The 23,505-nt window shown below is 42.8% G+C and overlaps 1 protein-coding gene across 1 annotated transcript in view; it reads right to left on the reverse strand.

Annotated features, from left to right (window-relative positions):
- Positions 1-203: 203 nt before the first annotated feature.
- The window catches only part of Kdsr (3-ketodihydrosphingosine reductase), a 42,227-nt gene continuing 18,925 nt past the window's right edge, over positions 204-23,505 (reverse strand). Inside the window, exons 7-10 of the mRNA XM_027417864.2 lie at positions 21,724-21,807; positions 10,702-10,785; positions 5,904-6,005; positions 204-1,808 (exon numbers count right to left, since the gene is read on the reverse strand). Coding sequence (XP_027273665.1) covers positions 1,689-1,808; positions 5,904-6,005; positions 10,702-10,785; positions 21,724-21,807 — 390 coding nt within the window. The 3' untranslated portion in view covers positions 204-1,688. The remainder of the gene's footprint in view (positions 1,809-5,903; positions 6,006-10,701; positions 10,786-21,723; positions 21,808-23,505) is intronic.

Below are 23,505 nucleotides of genomic sequence, written 5' to 3' on the forward strand. Positions count from 1 at the left end.
AAAAAAAAAGCATAGGTCACTGGCTATGATGGTGCAAGGCTATAGTGTTAGCATTCTGGTGGCTGGGCAGGGGACCAGGCCAAAAAAAAAAAAAAAAAAAAAAAAGGAAGAAAGGAAAGAGAGAAAAGCAAAAACCAAGTGTTTGTTATGGCAATAAGGTCTAGGTTTTCAATAGCTTTCTTTGTTGTTTTTTCTTTTATGTATTTTTTTTAACAGTTATAAATTTTTTTTTCTTTGAAAGCAGAGGTATTTTCCCAGTGGAATGGACTGGGATGCACTACTTTGTAAATACAAGGAGAACAGGGCAAAACATCCAGACAGAGATAACTGTCCTTGAGCTGCACAGTGAACACAATGAGTGGGGATACAGGCTAGACTCATCATAGGCACTTGACACAGAATCACTCAATGAATGGCAGACCCCCCACCCAAAGCCATGAGCACAGGCTGCAGTTAGAGGGCCGGAGGTCTCCTTAACACACTGAAGATACTGCTCAGAGTCAGTGTGAGACAGAGCAGCTGGACATCTTACTTTCAGGAAGAGGGTCTTCAAAATCCATCATCTTTTACAAGTAACCAGAATGAAAAATATGCAACCAGCGCCTTCCCGAAAGCTACATGTATGCTGTGAGGATAAGAATTTGGACTGGAGAGATGGCTTAGCCATGAAAGGCTAGGCTCACAACCAAAAATAGAAGAATGCCATGCTTTTAATTTTTTGTTTTAATGAATTCATGAATTTAAAAGGTCAAAAAATCTGCACTTGTCTCCATCTTTTTCTTATCCTTTTTGTTTTTGTTTTTTACAAAAAATATTACAGAAGAATAAGCAGGAAGAGAGATGGGAAGAACACAGAGACTGAGCTGGAAAAGAACTGTGAACTTCAGGTCATCATGGCTATTGAAGAAACTGTAAACTTTTAAGCTTCTGTGAGATTTTATTTCTATTCAGAAAACATGTAAAGAGGCTGCCTTTCCCCATGAATAAAAATGAAAATGTTCTAAACATTGGTCTTAAGAAGACAAGAAAGCCCCATTTGCCTGTGCAAAGGACTCAGCCCCTCACCTCCTCTGCACTGCTCACTCATCCCCCTGGTATCTTCCGGGATCAAAGAGAGAGAAGTCAGCTTCACTAGCAGAAGTGGGTCCCAAGCACAGCAGAGAAGCTGACAGCCAGACTCTCCAGCTATGTGGAAGACACACCTTAAATAACATATAATGAAAAAAGTAAAAAAAAAAACAAAAACAATAAAAACCCAGATACCATCTTTCATGAGAAATTAAAACCAAAAATCAAAAGAAACCCCCAAAAGTTCTTAATGTGTCACAAAATACATTTCTTGATCGCAGTGGGCAAGAGGGGGATAAACGAAAAAAATTGAATTTACCATTCTGGAAGTCTATTCTTTACCCTGTTCTCCTGTTACTTGTTCTTAGACGATCACCACTTTGCCTCAAAACCCAGAAAAACCAAATGGTGTCCTGGTCCATATTTGCATAGTGTTAACAGTAATATTGTAGAGACGAATGAACTCTGTCCCTTCACTTGCAGCCAGATTTCTGAAGAGTATTGGGTCCAATCTCACACGTTCAAAAAACAAGACACAAAGTCCAAGGCCGAAAATCGAGTTCCATTAGCAGCAAGCTGTTCAAATCACTGGATATAGTCTTTTGTCCAAGGGGCAAGAATTAGGCAGTTTTGTCTACAGTTTCGGGTTTTGCTTTCTTTACCATGCAGCGGCGAACTATATTATCAAAACTTCCAAGGTAAAACAAAGCAATGATTCGGAAAAGGCCCATGGTGACCACCTGCAAGATAAAGGAAACCTTTCAGTTCACCCAACAGGACAGCACAATAGCCCATTTTAAAGTAGTCACATTTCTACTAACAGTTTCTAGGACACATCTAATCTACTCTATGAACAATTATAATGAAAACTTTGTAAATGCCAATTATTTCCAAGGACCGAATACTTTGTACACTGGATAGCACTGAGCCTACTAAACAAACACAATATTTGTCTGGCAAATCCCAACCATAAAAAGAACAAAATAGGTATTCTTAGAGGATAGGGCTATAAGGCCTAGGCATGGTGCTGCCCAGCATTTCAGATAAACACCCTACAAGCAAAGCTCTTTGGCTAGGATTTGTTCTAAGTACTAAGCCCTTTTGTTAGGCGCTGAAGAGGCAAAAGTGAGAAATAAATATTCCTTAACTATTTGAACTGTTCTGTTTATTTTTTGAGACAAATTCTCACTATGTTGCTTAGGCTGATCCCAGCTCCTGGTCTCTAGTGATCCCCCCCAGCTTCAGCCTTCTAAGTAGCTGTGACTACAGGTAGGCATGAACCCGGCTTGTAATGGAAATATAGTCAAGTAGAAAGCAATCACTGTCTCAGGAGCAAGGCAGCAATTATCTGTGGCCACTTATCCTGCTCAGTGACAGACTCTCACCAAAGCAACTCCAAATGGCATCATAGGAACTTGCACATTTTCAGATATGAAAGGATTAAAACCCATGTCTGCCAGGTATCCTTTTCCCAGAAGAATGAGATAAAGAAGCATGGGTCACCAAAGGAGAGAGGTGTCATGTGATCTGGTGAGTTTGTAAATATCTCCAGAGAGACTGGCAAGGCCAGCAATGAATTTACAATGAATTAGCAGCCTGAAGATGTGGCTCAGCTGGTTAAGTGTGTTCCTAGCACGCACGAAGTTCTGGCACCCATCCCCAGCACTACATAAAATAGGCCTGGTGGCATCCATGTGTGATCACAGCACTGGCAAGAAGAGGCATCTTAGGGAGGAAAAGTAATGGAAAAGGACAAAAAAAAAAAATACTATGTCATTCAGCTGTGAAGACAAAATTTTTTTTTTCTCAAACACAAATCTAACCATAATGATAACACAGCTAATCTAACAAAACGAGCATGGGGAGGACATATGCAGGAGAGCCAGCCGCTCTCCTCCAAGCTAACGGCAACAACAGGATGCACCAAATAAGAAAAGCAGTGGCACCTGGGCACAGGTGCACATCCTCAGGAGTGGAGGCTTTGCTAAAAGAGGAGTGACTGCCTCAGAGACAGGCGCAAAGAGAAGCCGAGGAGGGTCAATTTTCTCCAAAAGCCTTTGCAATGTTTGATTCTGAGGGAGTGAGTGCAAGGCTGACTTCTGAAAACACCAGGGAAACTAAAGGGAAGCTGGTAAAGGGAGCCTGAGTGATACCATGACTACTAGCCAGGGACTTAGGAAGGGGCAAAACAGGCGGCTCTTAAGGGAATTTCAGGACAGTGACCTGATCCTACATGGTCCTGAAGTGGTGGATATGCGCCTCATAGTTTACACTGTGGGCCTTAGGTGAGAATAATGTGTCAATAATGACTCACTTGACACAGGGGTACCACACTAACATGAGGAGTCAGTGACACAGGGGCTGGTGGTCAGGCATATAGGGAATTTGACATCATACTTTCCATTGAGAGTTTCTATAAAACTAAAAAGTAAGGAGTGTTATTTAAAATAAAGCCACAAAACTAAAGGTGAGTCAGGGAAAGACCTTAAGAAAAGCATTTACAACACAAATGATAAAAGCTAAAACAAGGGCAGGTCCAGGCTTCGAACACAAGCCTGTAGTTCTCTAGTGAAAGGAAACTTGAGAATGAGGACAGGGAGGACAGAGAGAACAGGACAGTTAGGGAAGGGAGAGAAATTAGGCATGCTTGTGCAGGGCAGTGGATTGGAAGCTTCATCCAGGGGCTCTGGGAAGCCACTGACGATACAGCTGCATTTCAAAGACACAGCATTGAAACTGATAACACTCCTATGTACTCCAGCTGCCTAGGCAGGGAGCTAGAGGTCATAGGACTGGGACAGGGGCGGTGCTCTAGTCTATGGGAATGAATGCCATCCTTTAAAGCAGCCTGCTGCTACAGACCTTCTACTGTCCCAAGAAAGGTCTCAAATTTGGATTTTTTTTTTTTGTTTTGCAATGTCTGATTTTGAAACAACTTTATTTGAATATACACACTCATGGACTATGGTGGCTTACAGCCATAATCCCAGTACTAGGGTGGGTAGAAGGGGTGGGGAGTGGCCAGTGTGAGCCTGATGCTTGCTTAGACTACATAGCATGTTGCTGGCCAGCCAGGACTAGAGACAGTCCATACACTTCTATCAGATGGACCATGACATCCCTTTTCATGCTCACAGGCCTCTGTCTACAAGTTTTGGCTCACAACATAGGTGACTCAGGTCAGGGCCAGTGATCTTGGTATCAAGTCTGGGATCATCAGCAGAGCTGCAGAATGTGGGACAGCTGAGGTGATGAGAGGGACCCAGAAGCAGAGGAGTCAGGGATCATATCCCAGTCTCTGGTCAAGCACCCACCACAGAATAAGGACACTGGAGAGACCTGTGGCAGGAGACATGCCAGCTATATAGCCCAGGGCTCTAAAGGGTTATTTTGGACCTGTTGAACTGGAAATGTCTAGTTACTTCCCAGGAAAAATATGTAAAAGAAATTGATCTTTAAAAAAGTTGGATTGTGGGACTGGAGAGATGTCTCAGTGGTTAAGAGTGCTGCTTGCTCTTCCAAAGGTCCTGAGTTCAATTCCCAGCAAGCACATGGTGGCTCACAACCATCTGTAATGAGATGTGATGCCCTCCTTCTGGCCTGTAGGCAATATGCAGGCAGAACACTGTAGACATAATAAATAAATAAATCTTAAAAAAAAAAGTTGGAATGTGACCCTAGCTATGGAGTTGGCTTCCAGACTTGGTATCATTTGTGTGAAGTGGCATGCGTGAGAAGAACGAGACTGCCTGCGGACAGGTGCAGACCTTGTGTTCTTGACCAGCTTTGGTGTCCTGCACTTCTGTTTGTGTAGGCGCCAGCTGCTGGGGCACAATGAGGAACAAGAGCCACATAGGCCCTGTCCTCAAAGATACCTCACAATGTTTATTGTTGGACAATCCTATGACAGTAGGTGCACTTCATAATGTGACAAGGGAAAGAAGTGCCACAAGAAAAAAAAACAAGGAGTTATGTGACCGCATCTTACAGGAACACCTACAGACCCTGTGCTTTGTCAGCAGTGATCCTTGGCTTGGTGTCCCCAAACATTCCTCCCATTATAGCTCTAATCACATGTCTGCCATCACTGTTACCTCACCCAGCAGTCTCGCTGCTACAATGCAAACTCCTTAAACCCTCTTACACCTAGCCACCTGGGGAAGACAGAACCTCATCATTAGGAAGTGAACTTCCAGGTCTGGAGAGATGGCTCAGTGGTGAAGAGCACATCCTGTTCTCCCAGGGGGCCTGCATTTGATTCCCAGCACCTAGATGGCAGCTTACAACTTTCTTTAACTTGTTCCAGGGAATCCAATGCTCTTCTGGTCTTCATGTGGTGCACAGACATACATGCAGGCGAACCATTCATGCACATTTACAATTTAAAAATTAAAATTAAATTCTAAGAGTTGAACTTTCATGTGTCCTGGGTGGAACTGTGAATTCTATAAGGGCAAAGTGTGTCTAATCCTCTCCTTCAGACTCCTTCAGCTTGGCTACCAGTGGCTAAATCACTAGAAAGGAATTCTAATCTAGTATCTCATTGTTTATGGACAGTACTGCCCCTGCACAATTCAAGACCAAGCACTCCTTTTCAAACACATCAGAGCAAGGGCTCTTTATTGAAAACCTAGGTGAACACCCAACAACAGACATAGTCCTTCCACCTGCAGGGCCTGGTACCTCACCTCTTTACATTTAAAATCATTGCACACTTCTCTTGATATTTTTTCTCACAGAAGTTGGATGAGGTAATTGTTGTCTTGTCAATCCATCTATTCTGCCAGTCTACCTGTCTGTATGTCTATCTGGTTGCTGGCTAAGAAAGGGCTTACCTGCTGGAGTCCTTCAGTGATGGAAGTCACTGGGGCCATCCCACAGGTCAGGGAGGACAGCATGTACCCATCTGAGCCAATGGAACTATTAAAATTTCCTTGCTAAAAAAGAAGCAAGAAAAAAAACATGGGGGTATAAAGTAAGTTTAAAGGAATCAGTTCAATACAGGAGAAGCAATGAAGTATGACCCTTCCCTTTATGTGGGGTAGGATGGCAACTCAGAATATACCAGAACGAAAAAATGGACACACAGACTTAATGCATGTCAGTTCTGAAAATCTGAGTCCACAGATCCCCATGGGTTCCAGACCCTTCCAGGGTCTCTAGGGACAATGCAACTATCAAATAACACTGAGACATTTTGCTTGTCTCACCGCTGACCTCTGTACTGAAGAACAAACTGCCACAGCACAAACCAGTGAGTTTTTTTGTTTGTTTGTTTGTTTGTTGGGGGGGGACTGAGGGCTAGTGGCTCTAATTCAGTCACTGTACTGCCACTACAGCAACAAAGAAAACACAATATAAAAAAGTCTTTAGGAACCTGAAAGACACTCTTACTTAAAAATACTTGATAAAGTAGGAAAGTTCAGCAATTTATTAAATAGTGACCTTTGAAGACATCTCTCCTCCATACAATGCCCATACCCCTAGCTTCAGGTACCAATACTTAGCCAAGGTCTGAAAAACCTAAGTGGAAATCCAAGAAATAAGTGATTCACAAGTGTTAAGTTGCATGTTGTCTGCACAGCATACTGGTATCTTGGGCTGTCCAGCTCTGTCCCACCTGGGACACGTGTCACTTCTTTGGTCATCGGTATAACCAGGGCCTTAATCCATTAGGTTTCAGGCTGCCCTTGATCTCATTATGTAACTGAGGATGCTCTTGAATTTCTCATCCTCTTGCCTCTACCTCCCAAGTGCTGGGATCACAGTTGTGTATTATCATCGTCAGTTTATGTGGCATTAGGGAAGGAACCAAGCCTTCATGCATGATAGGCTATCACTCTGCCAACTCTGCTACATCACCAACTAAGCTTTTCCATAGGTATGTACAGGACACACATAGCATACACAGGGGTCAGTATCACTGGACATTTTAGGCTGGTCTTGGACTATCTCCTAGAGGACATTCCTAGAGGACAAGAGAAGGAGGGCTCCTGTTCCTCATGTGACAAATGCTTAAACTGGGATTTGCTTAAACTAAAGGATGGCTGACACCTTGAAGGAAGGCCCTCTTGCAATGTTCAGAGATGAGCTCCCTGACAACCACTGACCAGCAGGCTGCATTCGGACTTGGGTTTGAGACACGAATGGGGCAGATGAATGATGTAAATCTGTGGCTTGCAGGAAAACCATAGGATACATGAGGGCAGTGATAAAATCTGAACTTTTAGGGAAAAATTAAGATTTGGGAAAACTTCACCCATCAATGTTGAGACTTCTGGGGTCCTAATATTTCCATGATCTCTGATGAATGCGACTTTTGATTCCATATCTTCCAAATGACTTAATGATTTCAAATGGTGAATGAGTGAAAGACCCGTTCAAAGTACAAATGGGAGAGGGATTTTAATGACACAGAGAATGAAAAGCTCATTGGTACAGCTTCTAATTTCACACTGGAACCAACCTTTAAAAAAACCTCTATTTGTCAAGTTGGGGGATAATATAAAAAAGAAAATTATGCCCATAATTATCCTAAAAGCTTAGTGAAGACTTTGTCCTCTCCCAACTACATATCTGTTTAAAGTCAGCTTTTCTTCAAATGTTTCAAGAAGAATGTATTTAACAGATTGGCCACAGAAGCAGACACAGGAGTCCAGCTGGCATCTATTAATGCAGACCTTGTACAGGCTCATGAAAATACAATACCACACTTCTCACTGAATTTCTGTTTTAAATAGTTATTTTTGAGCCAGGCATGGCAGTGCATGCCTGAAATATCAGCACGTGAGGAGTGGGAGAAGGGTCAGCAGTTCAAGGTTATTCTCAGCGGCAGATTGAGTTTGAAGCCAGCCAGGGACGACTCCTCAGACAAAATTTCTTGTCATGTGAGTTTGATGATCTAAGTATCACCCCAGAACCCCCAGTGTAAGGAAACAACTAACCCCCCAAAGTTGTTCTCTAACCTCTATACTCACGAGCACACACACACACATTCTCTCTCTCTCTCCCTCTCTCTCTCTCTCCCTCCCTCCCTCCTTCCCTCTCTCCCTCCCTCCCTCTGTCTCTCTGTCTCTGTCTCTCTCTCTGTCTCTCTGTCTCTCTGTCTCTCTCTCTCTCTCTCTCTCTCTCTCTCTCTCTCTCACACACACACACACACACACACACTAAAAAAGAAAACACAAGAGGAGGTGCCCAGCTGCCTGGAATGCCAGTTCCAAGGGATATGATGCTGTCTCCTGGCCAGGCAGGCATTATGCATTCATGCATTCAGGCACAAACATACACTAAACGAACAAATAAATCTGTTTAAAAGAATTTAATGTTTATTGCAGTTTTATTATTTTCTTTTTCCTTTCTTTTCGATTTTGGTGTGTGTGTGTGTGTGTGTGTGTGTGTGTGTGTGTGTGCTGCTTGCATGTATGCCTGTGTACCACATGTGTGCCTGGTGCCCTAGGAAGTGGTGAGCTTCCATGTGGGTGGTGGGAATCAAACCAGGTCTTTTGCAAGAACAACAAGTGTTCTTAGGCCCTGAGCCAACTCTCCAGTCCCTATTAATTTGATTTTAAATGATTTCATCTCATAACTAATATCGCTTCCATCATCCTCTGGTGATGCTGGTGAGGAAACCCAGGACTAAGTACGTGCAAGGTAAGAACTCACTACTGATTACTCTCTACAGCCCCACAACTAAATAGTTTAGAGACTACACTTTCAGTATCTATTATAGCCAAGTATTGAGAAATATAGACCTGTTAGGTGTGATGGTGCATGCCTTTAATCCCAGCACTCAGGAGGCAAAGGCAGGTGTATCTGTGATTCAAGGCCAGCCTGGCCTACATAGTGAGTTCTAGGACAGCCAGAGCTATACAGTGAGACCTATCTCAAAACAACAAACAAATAAACAAGAGAAATAAAGCCCAGATAAACATATGGTTTTTTGGGGGAGGGTGTCAATAATTTATAAAAGTATGATGGGGCCAAGGGAAGAAAAAAGTTTGCAAACTGCCTCAGGAGATCAATCTTGCCAAGACTGGACGCACTATTTGGAGTCATTAAAAGCCTAGTTGGTGAAGAGCATTTGCTGCTCTTATAGAGGATCCTAGCATCAACATGAGGCAACACATACTCGTATAACTCCAGTTCCAGGGGAGTCTACACCCTCTTCTGGCCTTTTTGAGCACTGCACCGCACACACGGTGTGCATGCATATTTGCAGGAACCCACAGAGACACATTTTTTGTTTTTTTTTTAAATCTTGGGAAAAAAAAAAAAAAAAAAACACCTTGAGTGTGTTTGTTTTGACTTGAGAGAAAAGCAAACTAGTTTATCCTATCATGTCTCCTATTCCACTGCTCTGTGCCTCTTAAGGTAACCGAGGCAACTATTCCACCGAACTGTGAGAGTGTGTGTGTGGGGGGAGGGGAACTAGAGGTTAATGTTGGGTGTCTACTTCAATCACTCTACACTATATCTTTTAAGAAAGGATCTCTAAATGACCCTGGCTAAGCTAACCTATAGGCTAGGTTGGCTGGCTCACAAACTCTGGGGATCTGCCTGTCTCTGCCCACATAGGTCTTAGGTTACAGACAGGTGTAACCACACTGGCTTTTTATGTCAGTGCTGGAGACCTGAGCTCAGGTCCTTATGCTTGCACAACTTACTGAGCCATCTCTCTAGGGCCACTCTCTCTTTCTTTTTTAATGTTTATTTATTTATTTACTTATGTATATGTGTGCACCACAGCATGTAGGTAGAGGCCAGAGGACAACTTGAAGGAGTCAGTTCTCTCCTTCTGCCAATGGATTTTGAAGAACTCGGGTTATTAGGATAGGTAGCAGGCACCTTTACCCACTGAGTTGTTCTGCTCAGTTTGGCCTAACAGTGCTTTCGATGCTTAGAAACTGCACGATGTTATCTGGATGCCTCTCATAGCAATGGACACCAGATTTTCCAAAGTCATGTAGGTCACCGGGGTTCATGCACATCCGCCAGAAGGAACCTTTTTCCACCCGTGAACTAATGGGAATGCTGTCAAAAGACCTGTGGTACACATGGTATTCTACAACACTTTACACGGTTTCTAAAGCCAATTCCCCACACATGGAGGGGTATGGTGGGTCGAGCAGCCTGCAGCAGCTCCTTATCATGAGGGAAGCAGTACCAGGGACCAGGAAGGAGAATGAAACACCCACCCTGAGCCTGGCCACAGGCTTAGATGATCTCAAAGTGTGGGGAAAGGAGAGAAGGTCCGGACAAGGCTCAGTGAGCAAGCCTGACACCTGAGTTCAGTCCCCTGGACCTGCGTGGTAGAAGGAGAGAACACTCCCTGCATGAAGGCGACATTCACACACACACAGTAAGTAACATTAAAGTTATAAATAAAAAGACGGTGACATGCCTTCCACTGGACTCACACACTTCCTAGGAGCTGAAGTTCTTACTTAGCCTGACTCCATGCCTCGGGTTACTATGGAATCAACAAAAGGTCTCAAGGGAGGAGAGTGGAGGCTACTATCAGACAAACCTGACCCACAGCTGGATGTTTTCCTTAGAATCAAGTCCTAATGTGTTTTTCAGAAATACAGCATAAATACAAACAGCACAATAACCAACACAAGGGTTTTTACTTACTATGGCATCTTTGACAATTTGTTTGGCCACCTGCTCTGGTTTGCAAATAGATGTCGTCTCTGAAATAAGTCGCGTCTCCAGGGGCTAGAAGTGGCAAAATATATAAATCAATGCTGTCACACTAAAATAAATAAGTCTTCAGTAGGACCACAATATAATCCCGGTACATGAGCTAGCTCGTTGGAGCCCATTCCCTACGGTGGGATACCATGCTCAGTCTTAACGAATAGGAATGGGGCCTGCCCTTGCCCCAACCTATTGTGCCAGACTATGGTGACTCTTCATGGGAGCTCTTACCTGTGAGGTGGAGTGGACTGGGGGTGAGCCAGAGGGGAGGTGAGGGAGAGTGGGAAGAGGTGAGGCAGGGTGGGAGGAGGCAAGGGGTGGATGGGAGGAGGGTGGGAGGGAGAACTCTGGTTGGAATGTAAAATGAAATCAAAAAATAAAAAATGGAAAAAGAAAAAAAAGCAAGTCTTATAGGCCCTGATTTACAAATAATTATCATTTTCTACCTTATACCTAAAACAAATTCATATGTTTTAGTCATAAATCAATCTAGATTCCCAACCAGTTTCTATTTGTGGAATACTCATCTACATTGGCAAAGCAAGACAAGGAGACGTTTGCTGTTCCTTGGCACCAGTGTGACTCTAGTGAGGACTGTCAAGGTAGGGTGAGAAGAGATGAATACATCACGGTGCAGAGGGCCCCTGCCCCAACTAGCTAGACACCTGCCTGACAGTATGTACACAGCGGCTGGTCCCTGCCTGAGCAACCTGTCTCACCACAGTGCCTCCATTCTGACTAGACTCCGCACTGAGCAAATGAATGATGCTGGGGACAGACAGAAACCCTGAGTGCGGAAAGTCTCAGCCAAGGCCTCCCTAAAGAACCGTAACTATTTTCCCAAGGACCAGCAGAGACTAGCTATCTGAGAATCAACCCTGTATGCAGTATACATACTTTGGCTGAAGGACAGTTACAGGACTGGGACTCCAGTTCCCAAATCACAGGCTTGTTTTTAAAAAGACAGATGAAGGTCTACTGGATTCTCACCTGGCCCAGAACACCTTTCTAAATCTTTGCTCGGTGTTGCCATCTCTCTCTTTCTCCCCCTCGTCTTTTCTCCCTCCCTCCTTTTCTCCCTCATTTCCACATTAACCCACATTAGGCTACTTCTGTATTTATACTTTGTGTCCTAATTTACTTGAAATCAGTATTTTTTTTCTCACCTCACTGGCTTTTCTTAGTAGGACTTTACACACACATCTAAACATTCTTCAAAAGAGTTTCCAGCTAAAGCATTAAAGCCACAGGAGATAGTAAATTTTACCCCTTACATGGAGGTTGGGGGGGTGGTAAGCCTAGTACATATTTCCTCTTCCTTGTCTGGTTTTGTGACACAGGTCTCACTATGTAGCCCAAGCAGCTTCTGACTCCTAATCATCCTGCCTCAACCTCCTGAATACTGGGATCACAGCCATGTGCCACCATGCTCAGTCTATTTCTCCTGAAAATAGAAAACCAAAATAGGCTCTGCCTTCCGCCTGCCGCCTGAGGTGAGCCTGGGCTCTGCTCTGGCCCCAACAACCCCCAAAAGCCCCTCCTTGCTTCATCCTGAGCCTGCCCCTGGACTAGAGTGGACCTGCCCAGACCAGAAGGCCCACCCTGAGTCCGGACACACCTCACTCTTGTTTCGCCCTCCACCCTTTGCTTGAGGAGACTAGAAGAGAGGGAGAAACCCCACCTGTGCCCATTGGAAGAAGGGATGGGAAGACCACAGAATAAGAACACACTCAACAACAGAAAGACCAATATGACACCAAAAGAATCTAGGGACTCCATACCAGCAAGAAATGAGAAGCCCAACACAGAGGATGAAGAAGAGATGGACCTTAAAAATTATCTTATGAAGATGGTAGAGACCATTAAAGAGGAAACAAGAAAATCCCTTAAAGAAATAGAAGAAAAACCAAGCAAAAAGTTACATGAAATGGAGGAAAAGACAAACCAAAAAATTCAAGAGATAGACAAATCCCTTAAAGAAGCTAAAGAAAGCCAAGAAAAAACAACCAAACAAGTGAAGGAAGCAATTCAAACAGTTCATGGTTTGAAAGCAGAATTAAAAACAATAAAGAAAACACAGAATGAGAGGATGCTGGAAATAGAAAAGCTGGGTAAACAATCAGGAACCTCTGATGTGAGTATAACCAATAGAATACAAGAGATGGAAGAGAGAATTTCAGGTATAGAAGACTCACTAGAAGATATATAGTCATCGACCCAAGAAAATTTCAAGTCCAAGAAATCCCTAACACAAAATATCCAGGAAATATGGGACACGGTGAAAAGATCAAACCTAAGAATAATAGGTATAGAAGAAGGCGACAAAATTCAGCTCAAAGGTACAGAAAACATATTCAACAAAATCATAGAAGAAAATTTCCCCAACTAAAGAAGGATATGCCTATGAATGTACAAGAAGCTAACAGAACACCAAATAGATTGAACCACAAAAAGAAGTCCCCTTGCCACATAATAATCAAAACACCAAACTTACAGAATAAAGAAAAAATATTAAGAGCAGCAAGAAAAAAAAAAAAAAGGCCAAATAACATATAAAGGCAGACCTATCCGATTTACAACCAACTTCTCAATGGAAACTTTGAAAGCCAGAAGATCCTGGATAGATGTTCTATAAATACTACGGGAACATGGATGCCAGCCCAGACTACTGTGTCCCGCAAAGCTTTCAATCACTATGGATGGAGAAAATAAGATATATTCCATGCAAAACCAGATTTAAGCAATACATATCTACAAATCCAGCCCTACATAAATTACTGGAAGGAAAACTTCAACCCAATGAAGATAACTATGCTCAAAAAACCATAGGCAATAGATAATCCCACTTTACCAAACACCAAAAGAAAAAAAGGGGGGAAATCCACACATAATAACAACACCACCACCAAATCCAAAACAAACAAGAATTAACAATGGTCATTAATATCCCTCAATGTCAATGGTCTTAACTTGCCTATAAAAAGATACAGGCTAAAAGAATGGATACGAAGACAGAATTCATCCTTCTGCTGCAGACAAGAAACACATTTCAATGTCAAAGACAGACGTTCCCTCGGAATAAAGGGTTGGAAAAAGAATTTCCAATCAAACGGACCCAAGAAACAAGCTGGTGTAGCAATCCTAATATCTAACAAATTAGACTTCAAACTAAAATCAATCAAAGGAGATAAAGAAGGGCATTTCATACTCATCACAGGAAAAGTCCATCAAGATGGAGTCTCAATCCTGAACATCTATGCTCTAAATACGAAAGCACCCACATTTGTAAAAGAAGCATTACTAAAGCTCAAATAACACCTAAAACCTCACACACTTATAGTAGGAGACTTCAACACCCCGATCTCACCATTAGATAGGACCACCAGACAGAAACTTAACAAAGAAACAAAAGAACAGAAGTTATGACGCAATTCGGATTAACAGATATCTACAGAACATTCCACCCAAACACAAAAGAATATAACTTTTCTTGGTGCCATATGGAGCCTTCTCTAAAATTGACCACATAACTTGGCAATGTAGCAAACCTACACAGATACAAACAAATTGGAATAACCCCCTGTATCTTATCAGACCACCATGCTTGAAAGTTAGAATTCAACAACAACACAAATTGCAGAAACTCTACAAACTCATGGAAATTGAATAATGCGCAATTGCACCATTCCTGGGTCAAGGAAGAAATAAAAAAGAAATGAAAGACTTCCTAGAATTTAATGAAAATGAAGACACAACATTCCCAAACTTATGGGACACTTTGAAAGCAGTGCTAAGAGGAAAGTTTTTAGCACTAAGTGCCCCACATAAGGAGACTGGAAAATAGTCACAACAGAGAATTAACAGTGCAACTGAAAGCTCTAGAACAAAAGGAAGCAAACTCGCCCCAGAGGAGTAGACACCAGGAAATAATCAAACTGAGGGCTGAAATCAATAAAGTAGAAACTAGGAAAACATTACAAAGACTCAATGAAACAAAGAGTTGGTTCTTCGAGAAAGTCAACAAGATAGAAAAACCTTTATCCAAACTAACCAAAAGGCAGAGAGAGAGCATGCTAATTAACAAAATCAGAATTGAAAAGCGGGACATAACAACAGACTCTGAGGAAATCCAAGCAATCATCAGGTCATACTTTGAAAACCTGTACTCGGCGGGCGTTGGTGGCGCATAAAATATCTTGGGGTAATGCTAACCAAAAACGTGAAGACCTGTATAGTGAGAACTTTGAGTCTTTAAAGAAAGAAATTAAAGAAGATACCAGAAAAATGGAAAGATCTCCCATGCTCTTGGGTAGGTATGATCAATATAGTAAAAATGGCAATCTTGACAAAAACAATCTACAGATTCAATGTAATCCCCCTCAAAATCCCAACACAATTCTTCACAGACCTTGAAAGAACAGTACTCAACTTCAAATGGAAAAACAAAAAACCCAGGATAGCCAAAACAACCCTGTATAATAAAGGAACTTCCAGTGGCATCACCATCCCAGATTTTATGCTCTATTATAGAGTCATAGTCCTGAAAACAGCTTGGTATTGGCACAAAAATAGATAGGTTGACAAATGGAATTGAATTGAAAATCCTGATATTAACCCACATATCTACGAGTACCTGATTTTTGACAAAGAAGCTAAAGAAAGCATCTTCAACCAATGGTGTTGACAAAACTGGATTCGAACTTGTAGAAGATTGCAGCAGTTAGATCCAAATCTATCACCATGCACAAAACTTAAGTCCAAATGGATCAAAGACCTCAACATAAATTCAGCCACATTGACTCTCCTAGAAGAGAAGGTAGGTGGTACCCTCCAACAAATTGGTACAGGAGATCACTTTCTGAACATAACACCAGTAGCACAAACATTGAGATTGACAATTAACAAATGGGACCTCCTGAAACTGAGAAGCTTCTGTAAGACAAAGGACACAGTCAGCAAGGCAAAACGGCAGCCCACAGAATAGGAAAAGATATTCATCAACCCCACATCTGACAGAAGGCTAATCACCAAAATATACAATGAACAAGAAGCTAGCCACCAAAACACCAAACAATGCAATTAAAAGGTGGAGTGCAGAACTAAATAGAGAATTCTCAACAGAGGAATCTAAAATGGCTTAAAGACACTTGACAAAGTGCTCAAAATTCTTAGCCATCAGGGAAATGCAAATCAAAACCACTCTGAGATATCATCTTACTCCTGTCAGAATAGCTAAAATCAATAACACCAATGACAGTCTATGCTGGAGAGGATGTAGAGAAAGAGGAACACTCCTTCATTGCTGGTGGGAGTGCAAACTTGTACAACTACTTTGGAAATCAGTATGGCAGTTTCTCAGGAAAATGGGAATCAGTCTACCTCAAGATCCAGCAATTCCTCTCTTAGACCCAAAGAATGCACTTTCATAAAATAAGGACATATGTTCAACTATGTTCATAGCAGCATTATTTGTAATAGCCAGAACCTGGAAGCAACCTAGATGCCCCTCAACTGAAGAATGGATGGAGAAAATGTACATTTACACAATGGAGTACTACTCAGCAGAAAAAAACAATGGAATCTTGAAATTTGCAGGAAAATGGATGGAACTAGAAGAAACCATCCTGAGTAAGGTAACCCAGTCACAAAAAGATAAACATGGTATGTACTCACTCATATAGATTTTTAGACATAGAGCAAAGGATTGCCAGTCTACAATCCACACTGCCAGAGGAGCTAGGAAATAAGGAGGACCCCAAGGGAAGATTGCATAATCCCTCAAAGAAGGGGAGGGGGACAAGAACCCATGAGCAAAGTGGGATCATGGGAGGGGGAATGGGGAAGAGGGAAGGAAAGAAGGGGAGGGGTTGGAAAACATGAGGACTGAGACAGGGGAGAAATAGAGGAGGGCAAGAAAGGAGATGCCTTGATAGAGGGAGACAGTACAGGTTTGGAGAGAGGTCTGGCACAGGGAAAATGTTAGGGGATCCACAGGGATGACCACAACTAAGAATCTAGGCAGTGGTGGAGAGGATGCCATTGATGTCCTTCCCCTATAATGAGATTGGTGTCTACCTTGGTTGCCATTCCTAGAGCCTTCATCCAGTAGCTGTTCCAAGCAGAGACAGGCACCAATAGCTAAGCACTGAACCATACTCCTGGAATCCAGTTGTGGAGAGGAGGGAGGGATGAACAAAGGAGCCAAGATGGTGCTAGAGAAACCCACAGAAACAGTTGACCTGACCTACTGAGAGCATGGAGACCCTAGTCATAAAGCTGGGGAAACAGCATTGGATTGAACCAGGCCCTCTGAATGTGGGTGTCAGCCAGGAGGCCAAGGCAGTCTGTGGGACCTCTAACAGTGGAGCCAGTCTTTATCCCTAGAGCACAAATGGACTTTGGAGCCCATTCCCTATGGAGGTATACTATTGCAGCCCAGATACAAGGAGGGCCTAGGCCCTCCCCCGAATGATATGAAGGACTTTGAAGGTCCCCTGTGGAGGGCCTCACTATCCCTGGGGAGGAGTTTGGGGATGGGGGGGGATTGGTGGGGAACATGGGAGGATGGGAGGGGATGAATATGTAAATATGAGTAGTAATTAAAGAATTAAAAAAAAAAGAAAACCAAAATGCTTCACAAAAGTCAGTTTTTCCCAATGATTTTGAGAGGACAAAGGTCCCTTTGATAGTGCCATCATTTGCTCTTCCAGACTACCAGGTAGGTGAGGCCATGCAAGATGCACTGAGTTAGAAGGATGCCTATTACTCCCACAGGGCCACAGATCACCAGAAATCTGTCCAAAATTTTACTAGAGGTAAACTTAAAATAAACAAACTTAACATCAGAATCAAATCTCAAGGAAATCACCATTTTTCTTGAGTTTTAGCTTCAAACTTAAAAGACTATGTAGCAAGTATTAAAAATGTGCTAATCAGATCTCTGAGGCAAGGAGGTTTGCTTTCAGTTTATTTTTTTAAAACAGAAATTGTAAAAATGGCTGACTTTTAAAAAATGGGGGAGGGTTTCTCCATCAAAAACTTTTTTTTTTTTGCAAACAAAAACAGGACATAGACTACATAAACATTCTGATTTTATGCTCTAGAGATCCACATACACTGTAAGAGGAAAATGAAAAACTAAAATGATTATCTAAAACTAAAATCACCCTTAGTGTGAGGTGGCATGTTCTGATTGGTTTCTTCTGACCCACTTCATTCACTTTGCTATGTGTCAAGGCAAAGGGAAGGAGGAGGAACCAGATGAACAAAGCCTGCACTCAGCTCAGGATAACCTGAGCTCACTACATATACCCTGTATATCCACATGAGATAGATGCTATGAAAGTTGAAATGACCAGATCCAAGCCACCTGCCCATAGAGGGCAGGAAACCAGCAGTATACAAATCAGAGCCTTAGTTCTCTAACAGCCTCCACACAGCACAGGAGATGCCTCCCTGGAATAGAACAGTTCAGCAAACTCTGGTGTGGAATGGTGAGTCCCCAGACCTCTTGCTTTGTTTGGGTTTAAACTCCCCTGATGGCAGTAGACCACGGGATTCCTCACTGGGGAAAGGCTGAGGAAAAGGGAGTAGATGTCCATGTAAGGGAACTAAGGACATGAATGCCACGCCCTGTCATCTCTAGGCAAAGCAGAAGGTGGAGGAGGCGCCAGAGGTTTACAAATGGCCTTTCAGTGTCTCCCTCAATGTAATCACCCATGTGCAAAGTGCAATGCCGAATGACTGGAACTATAATTGCAATGAAGTAAAGAAACAGATAAAGGGGAGTAAAATGGAAAAAACAAAAATAAAACCGACCAACATCCAGAGGGAAACCCCACAGGAATAACAGAAAGGACTCACTGGGATGGGCTCTGAGGTTTCAAAATCCTGTGCCAGGCCCCATGTCTCTCTGCTTGGGGATCAGGATTTAGCTCTCAGCTACTTCTCCTGCACCATGCCTGCCTTTATGCCATAATGATAATGGACTAACCTTATGAAACTGTAAGAAAGCCCCAATTACATGGTCTTTTATAAGAGTTATGCTGGTCTTGGTGGTTCTTCACAGAAAGAGATCATATTGCTAAGACAAACTCCACAACAGAAAGATATAAGTGTTTAAAAAAAAATCAGTAGAAATAAAAATTTCAACAGAAAAGTTGAAATAGAAAGAAAATGAGAATAAGAGAAGGAAGGGAGACAACCAGACCAGAAAGTAGGACACCTGAGCAATAGCTCTAGGACGAACGCTTTGAAATATTTTGGATGGGAAAAATTACCGAAAATGTTCCAGTACTAAAGCTCATGAGTTGACAGAATAAAGGCCCTCCATGAGTGTCTAGCATACGAAATAAGAACATTTCACATCAAATGATATTTTAAAAAGATTAAAAAGGGAGAAGAGTGTCCAAAGATAAAGACCACCACCAATACAGCTGACTGGACTAGAGCTGCCTCAGGATGGGTGGAGCACACTGCGGGGTATGTAATAGAGGGCTGCTCTACAGTCACTGAGGAATCCATAATCTCATGGCATTATTGGAAGGAGGTGAAAGGTGAGAGGTGGGGCCCAGCTGGAGGAAGTGGATCATTAGGAATGTGTTCCTGAGGCTATAGTTCACCCTGGCCCTTGCTGTCCTCCCCTCTTCTCTGCTTCCTGTAAGGTGGACTGCTCTGCACACCCATTCTCCCTCTCCTGAGGGGCTGATATCTCTGAAACCATGAACAGGGAAGGGAAACAAACCTCTCCCCCTTCAAGTTGCTTTTCTTGGGTATTTGATCACAGGGTCCCCACAGCAACACTAGAAGCTAGAACTCAGTGAGAAATGCCTGTAAAACTTTGAGGGCCATCATTTTCAACTTAGAAATTTGTACCAAATAAAACAACCTATCAAATACAACAACCACAAACACACACACGAGAAAGAACAAATGAATAAATGAAAGGAAGGAAGGAAGAAAGGAAGGGGAAGAAAGGAAGCATTTGTGTTAAGGCAGATTCTAAACAAATATCACCTATCATGTGCCTTTCTCTTGAATGATTGAAATGCCACCAAAATGAACAGATAAATGACAAAAGTGAAAGACATACAGTTCAACAAAGGGACAGAAAAGGGATGGTAGAGTGCTGAGAATGTTGATCTAGAGGCCTGTGTCCCGTCAGGAAGTACCAGGAGCAGGGGCTTTGAGGAAACAGAATGAAAGTACCAGAAACCTCATGTGTTCAGATCCAAGGACGTTCAGTCCTCTCCAGTGAACGAGCCACAGATGCACACAAAATGAAACAATTATATACAAGAAAGGAAATGTCAGTGTAGAGAGGATCAGACTCTAACAATATTCATAAAGTTACATATAAACACAAAAATCTGACATTATTACAGAGAACACAGGGAGGATGGAGTAGATCCGAGGCTTATATATTACTTTCCCAGCAAAAAGTAAGACTGTATGTATGTATGTATGTATGTATGTATGTATGTATGTATGTAAGTAAGTACTGGTTTTAAACACATGGATGAAATGGCTCTGTCTGGGGAACAAAAATCAGAAGGGAGAGACAAGCCCACAGGCAGTGCTGGACAACTATAACGAATTCGAAAATAGTAAAGAAAGGAAGCTTTGCCTGGAGAACCCCAGGAGGGCAAATCCTGGCTCAGCACCCTGGGCCCAACAAATAAATGGCGCGGAGCTAAAGTAGGATAAAAATCAGGGGAGGGGTTACTCTGAAGATGCAGAATGGGGCTGGGGAAAGAAAGTGATGGCCTTGTCCCTGGATGGCACAAACTTGCAAAGCCAGCCCTAGGGAGGCAGAGATAGGAGGACCCCAAGGCACACTGGGCTCGACCTACTTAACAGTTCCAGGATAGTGGGAGACCCTGTCTCAAGACCAAGGTGAACACCATCTGAGGAGAAACACCCACGGTAGTTCTCTAGTGCACTCAAACATGCACAGCCCTCCCACACAAACATGTACAGTGCAAATATGCATGCACATACACATACACAATTCCCACACATAAACATGCACAGTGGTCACACATAACACATACATACAACACACACATGCACAGTCCCCATATACAAACATGCACACACACAATACATACATCCTAACATGCAGTCTCTACATGCAAACATGCACAGGGAACACACACACAAACATGCACAATCCCACACACACACAGAGACACAAACATACACACCACACAGACATCCAAACGTGCACAATTCCCACACACAAAAATGCACAGTGCACACACATAGACATAGACACAAATACATATGACACACACATCCAAACATGCACAGTATGTATATGCACACACATCAACCCCAAATATGTACAACTCTCACACATAAATATGCACAGTGCACACACAGACACACAAACCCAAACATGAACAACCCATACAAACCCATATACACCCACATCACACACATACACACAAACGTGCACAATCCCCACAGTCACACAACACACATACTTTATGCAGGCACACAATATGCTCACATCACACGTACACATGCACACACACCACACACCGTATACACACAACACACATCACATACAAAATACATCACAAACATAACACATACAATACACATCACACATAGCACATATATCACATATAACACACATCATGCACACACAACATATGTCATGCACACACCACACAATACATACATCACACATAACACATATAACACACAACACATATAACACACATCACATCCCACACACATATCACACATACAATATACATCACATACACAACACACATGCAACACACATCCCAACATACAACATATATCCTGCATACATCCTACACAGAACACACATCCCACACACACAGAAAACACATCACACACACACACACACACACACACACACACACACACACAATATACATCACACACATACATAGAAGGCTAACATTATGTAGGAGTACTGACCTTCGTTTTGTTTTCTTTTGCCAGCCCTGGGGTGTCAGTGTCCGGTGGGTAGGCCACAGTGACATACACATTATAAGGCTTCACCTGGTCACAAAAAAGGTTTGCACTTTGAGTAAACAGACCATTTTGTATGCATCCCATTAACTTGTCTTAGCTGTGCTCTTAGAAGGTAGTGGTCATCAGGCTCATGAGGTAACTATCAATGAACAGCCACCAAATGTACTGAGGACACCTCTGGCTGCCTCCCACTAAGGTTTCTCCCTGCCTGCTGAGCAGATGAAGGCTGAAGCTGCCCAGTGTGGACAAGAGACAGTATGCTCATTCAGACTCATTCAGACCCATGAGCTGAGTAGAGTTTCAAGGCAGGAACTGGTCTACACCCGTGTCTACGGGATTTGAAGCAAGTCTACACCCTTATTTACAAGATTATAGTCCTTCCGCCTTTCAGGCTGCTTCCTGCTATGCCAGAATCCAGGTCTGGAGAAGTCCCTGTACAACCATCCAGAAAGCATCTTCACCTCTGGTGGATCCCCAAAGAAGGACCAGCCAAGCGAAGCACCTGCAAAACAGCCTTGGCCAGTATTTACATACAGAAACTTTCCTCTGCCCTTTGCCACTAAATCTCTCATTGTGTGAGTTCAGGCTAGTCTGAACTGCTGATCACTCGGCCAAGGCTCCCCAAATGCTTGGGGTACAGGTGTGCATCACCATGCCCGGTTCCCCAATTTTCTTTACAGGTATTCCACCTAATCCCAACCTCCCTCTGGCTCTTCCAAAGCTTGTCTGTCCCCTACTTTCTCTTCTCATTCAACTTCTCTACAGATGAACACACTCCAACAACCCCAGTGGACCCTCTTTTCAGGGGACAGCCTCCCAAATACTGTCCAACAACAATATCCTGTAACCTGTTCTCTTACCCTGATAATTAGCAATACAAAAGCTCAGACCATCGAGTTCATCTTTGTATGATCTTTTTATTTACTGTTGGCTTATGTTTTTGTCCTCACAAAGGCATGTGGGGTAAGGGGAGGCAACAAGGCTAGCCGCTGAAAATCTTAAGGATGGTAAATCAGACAGTGCTCCACAGCTCCATCCTCCTACCGGAGAGCCAGTCCTTTATCTCCTAGATTCCCTTAGTGATACAGTTGTGTGGCCTCAGGGGAGTTACATGGTTCAAGAAAAAGAAACAGTAGGTTCTAGCCAGCCAGCCTAGTAGGTACAAGAATGAAAGATGGCTCCATTCCAGTGTGTCCAGGTCAAGAGGGTTCATGGCTTGGCCAGGCCAACCAGGCTTGTAAGTGAGCCAGTTGTGACAATGATAAGCGATTTCTCTCACACTTGCTTTTGAGGTGAGGACTTAATAAAACATTTGTCTCTAGTAGTCTTGTTTGGTCCTGTATTGGTAGCAGAGAAAAATGGCTCAAAAAAAAAAAAAAAAAGTTGAGTAGATGAAAATTAGGCAACTCACAAAGACTAGCAGAAGTTTCTCAAATCTGTGTTGCTTGCTACACACCCCCTGCAGTATGTAAGGATTGTAGTGTTTTATATGATAATCAAAATGATTTTCGAAGTAGTGTCTCTCAAACTCAAGTCATGAATGGGTCATCAGTAGTTAGAACTGTTCTCTCATGGGAATGAACTGTAAATACCAAGATGGAGAGGTACCAATCAGTCCCCTTTTGGGTTAGCATCGTCTCTGCAATCAAGCCCAATTACTCAGCTAGTGTATGGCTGGATGCTTCCAATGATGAGCAAGTTTACACTTATGCAGTCCTTGGTTTG

This window comes from Cricetulus griseus, chromosome 5 (genome assembly GCF_003668045.3).
Source record: "Cricetulus griseus strain 17A/GY chromosome 5, alternate assembly CriGri-PICRH-1.0, whole genome shotgun sequence".
In the NCBI taxonomy this organism is placed as follows: domain Eukaryota; kingdom Metazoa; phylum Chordata; class Mammalia; order Rodentia; family Cricetidae; genus Cricetulus; species Cricetulus griseus.